Below are 3361 nucleotides of genomic sequence, written 5' to 3'. Positions count from 1 at the left end.
CTTTACAGTCAACGCTATTATTTCAGAGATATCTGGTGTGTGATTTCCAGTTTCCTCAGTGCTAGTGTCTTCTGCATTTGTACTGGGTGGACTCGGGGCCTGAGACTGCATTTTGTTCCTTCTCTTTGTCATTTTGTGTACCACTGTCTTCTGACCTTTGGTGTAGAGCTTAGATAGAGTTATTACTTTAGCACCAGGTCCGGATCTATGAAGTTCAGATTCCTCCAGGTGGATGTTGTTTGCTTCTGGCTGTGTGCTCCACTTCTTTCTGCTGCAGGCGCTAGAGTTGAATCCTTTGTGTCTCTCTGGGAAGATGTTCTGCTCCTAAATCAGCTGGGTGGGTCTTGCCTCTAGCCTCTTTTCAGGGAGTTCTGCTGAAGGGTTCCCTGCTGGGCCTGTACTCTGGGTCGAATGAGGATCCACGGGCCCCGTGTCGTCTCCTATTCATCTTTTTTTCTTCTTGATTTTTTTTTTTCTTGGCTCAGGGATAAAACCCAAGTCCTCGTACAGACTAACCATGTATTCTACAACTGAAGTATATCTTCAGCCTTTGGTTCCATTTTCATTTTCTGTGTTCCACTTCTGTAGCTTTCTTCTAAAATATGTATTTTCCTCATTTTATGCTGTATAAGTGTAGAAAGATTACATTCCAATATTTCTAAAAATAACCATTCCTAAGTTTTCCTGATCCTTGTATACAAATAATTTTGTACAAATATGTGTACAATTTCCTTTATGATGAATTTCATAGAAAACCTGTTTTATCATTGTCGTTAGGAACTTTAGGGGAAATCAGACCTAGTTTTGCTATTACTAGAGATAATATAGAGGTAGTGCTAAAACAATGGAAAATCATATATGGAAAGAAATGTCTTCAACCAGAGGAAATGTGGCAAATACCACATTAATACTAGTTACATTTCTTTCTTTTTTCTTTTTTTTTTTCATTTTTATTTTTATTTATTTATTTTTTTGACATCAGTTATTTTATTTTAAAGAAAAACAATAAAAACAATGGTACAAAATCTCAAAACAAGATTTTAGGAGAGTAACAATGGTTAGTACATTGTGTATTGTTACTGCCAAATTACATTTCTTTTATACCTTCTAAATTTTTATGTATTTCATTTTTATAGATGACTTACAAGTTTTGAGCTTTGGCTATGTTAAAAGTAGGAAGTGTAAAATTTAAAAGATCAGACAAATATGAATGATTGCATTAAGAAAATGTCATTTTGTCCTTATTAGATTATAACATATAAGCAGGTTTACCCCTTGAGACAGTAACATGGAATAAGAACATAGAGAAATATTCGTAGGCTTCTCCAATATAGCTTTGTGAAAGGCATTGCTCATTTGGAGAAAAGTAACTTAATATGATGAAATCAGCCTGGTATTTTTTATTAATTGTCTTAGTTTTATTCCAGCTACTAGACATGATATTTACAGCAATTCTGTTTTACCTATATATTCAAGAATTCCGACTTCTAAAAAAAAGTTTAGTATTTTGTTTTCTTCTTAGCAGTAACATCAAGAAGAATAAAACCAGAAAACATTTGAATGATATTTTTAAATTTTATAGTAAACATAAAATTGCAAGAAAACTGACTTTAACTTTACTATACTGTGCCTCCGTTTTCATTATATACATCTAAGTTAATTGCATTTTATTCGATAGATATTTGTATGAGCGGATTGATGGGAGAGTCAGAGGGAATCTTCGACAAGCTGCTATAGATCGATTTAGTAAACCTGACTCAGATCGATTTGTTTTTCTCCTCTGTACACGAGCCGGTGGGTTGGGCATCAACTTAACTGCAGCTGATACTTGCATAATTTTTGATTCTGATTGGAATCCTCAAAATGACCTTCAGGTAATAAATTCCATTCATAATGCCAATTTTTTTTTAAATTCATGCAACTCTTTTTAGTAATTTAAATCTCATTTTTATCCCTCAAATGTTTTAATTTTAATGATAATAAAATACAAATTGCACTTCTAAAAATGTCTAATTTGTTAGTAAGTGTGGGTAGGTGACACAGTATTTTTATTCTTTAATTTGTGGAGGCTGGGCATGTAGTTCAATACTAGAGTATTTGCTGAGAACACAAAAAACTCTAGGTTCCTCCTCTTTTTTTTTTTTTTTTTTCTCTTTGAGACTACTTACATTTAAGCAGTTTGGGCTGGCCTTGTATCCCCCAGGGTGATCTGGAACTCTTAATGGTCCTCCTGTCTCAATCTCTGAGTGCTAGGATTATAGGAGTGTGCCACCATGCCCTATTCCAGGGCTGGGATGGCATGCCCAGGGTTCCAGGGATCGAACTTGGGATCTTCCTCTTGCCAAGTAGGTGTTTGTGCCTCTGAGCTATCTCCCCAGTTCTAGTTTCTCTCATTCAGTATATGTAAATATTCCCAAATCCAGAAATGTCTAAAACTTGAAAAATATTTGGTTCTAAGCATTTTGGATAAGGAATTATTCAACTTTTAATGTTAGAAATGAACCCAAAATCTACAAATAGAATTTTATTTGAAGACAACTCAAGCTTTAATGTCCATATTTAAATTTCTACATTTTTCTGTATTATCTTATGATCTTTTCAGTATATTTATGCTTAAATTGATGTAAATATATAATGTGATGTCTTGGTATTCCAACTGTAAACACAAAATTCATTTATGCATATACTTTGTATAAATGTTTCAAAAGTACTCTGTGTATATATCCTGAAGGTAATTTTGTACAATATTTGTGTGTGTGTGTGTGTGTGTGTGTGTGTGTGTGTGTGTTTTGTCTAACCCTTCATATCAGATCAGATGTGGAAGTTTGTGCTTGTAGTGTCATGGTATTCCTCAAAAAGTTTAAGATTTTGGAGTATTTTGGTTTTCAGATTAGAGTTGCTCTATTGTTCCCCTATTAATACACAGTGATGCATCATGAATTGATATTCTTTTAAGTTTAAAGTTAAATTTTAACTTTCTTCTGTTTGTAAGATCATTTCTCATTTTATTAAGCTTACCTTAATTTCTTATTTAGAATTGTAGTCCATAAATTGTCACAGTTTTATGTTCCGTATAGTCAGTTCATTTGTGAAAATAATTGAATGTGTACCTTTCTAAAATTTTTATAGGCCCAGGCTCGTTGCCACCGAATTGGTCAGAACAAAGCAGTTAAAGTCTACAGATTAGTAACTCGCAACTCATATGAGAGAGAGATGTTCGACCGAGCCAGTCTGAAACTAGGCCTGGATAAAGCTGTGTTACAGAGCATGAGTGGAAGAGAAAGTACAGTTGGTGGTGTATGTACATCTATCTATCTCTATATATATATTTTCTTTTAATTTAGGTTCTTGTGTTTTTTTT

At 33.6% G+C, this 3361-nt stretch overlaps 1 protein-coding gene across 12 annotated transcripts in view; it reads left to right on the top strand.

Moving 5' to 3' along the window:
• The window catches only part of Chd9 (chromodomain helicase DNA binding protein 9), a 225957-nt gene that overhangs the window by 159385 nt on the left and 63211 nt on the right, over positions 1–3361 (top strand). For all 12 annotated transcript variants that reach the window (XM_023721770.1, XM_023721774.1, XM_023721772.1 and 9 more), the window contains 2 exons: positions 1679–1874; positions 3130–3297. In XM_023721770.1, coding sequence (XP_023577538.1) covers positions 1679–1874; positions 3130–3297 — 364 coding nt within the window. The remainder of the gene's footprint in view (positions 1–1678; positions 1875–3129; positions 3298–3361) is intronic.

Source organism: Octodon degus, unplaced genomic scaffold (genome assembly GCF_000260255.1).
Source record: "Octodon degus isolate 3935 unplaced genomic scaffold, OctDeg1.0 scaffold00085, whole genome shotgun sequence".
Classification (NCBI taxonomy): Eukaryota; Metazoa; Chordata; class Mammalia; order Rodentia; family Octodontidae; genus Octodon; species Octodon degus.
The sequence above is the reverse complement of the archived record's forward strand: the minus strand, read 5'-3'. Positions and strand labels throughout refer to the sequence as shown.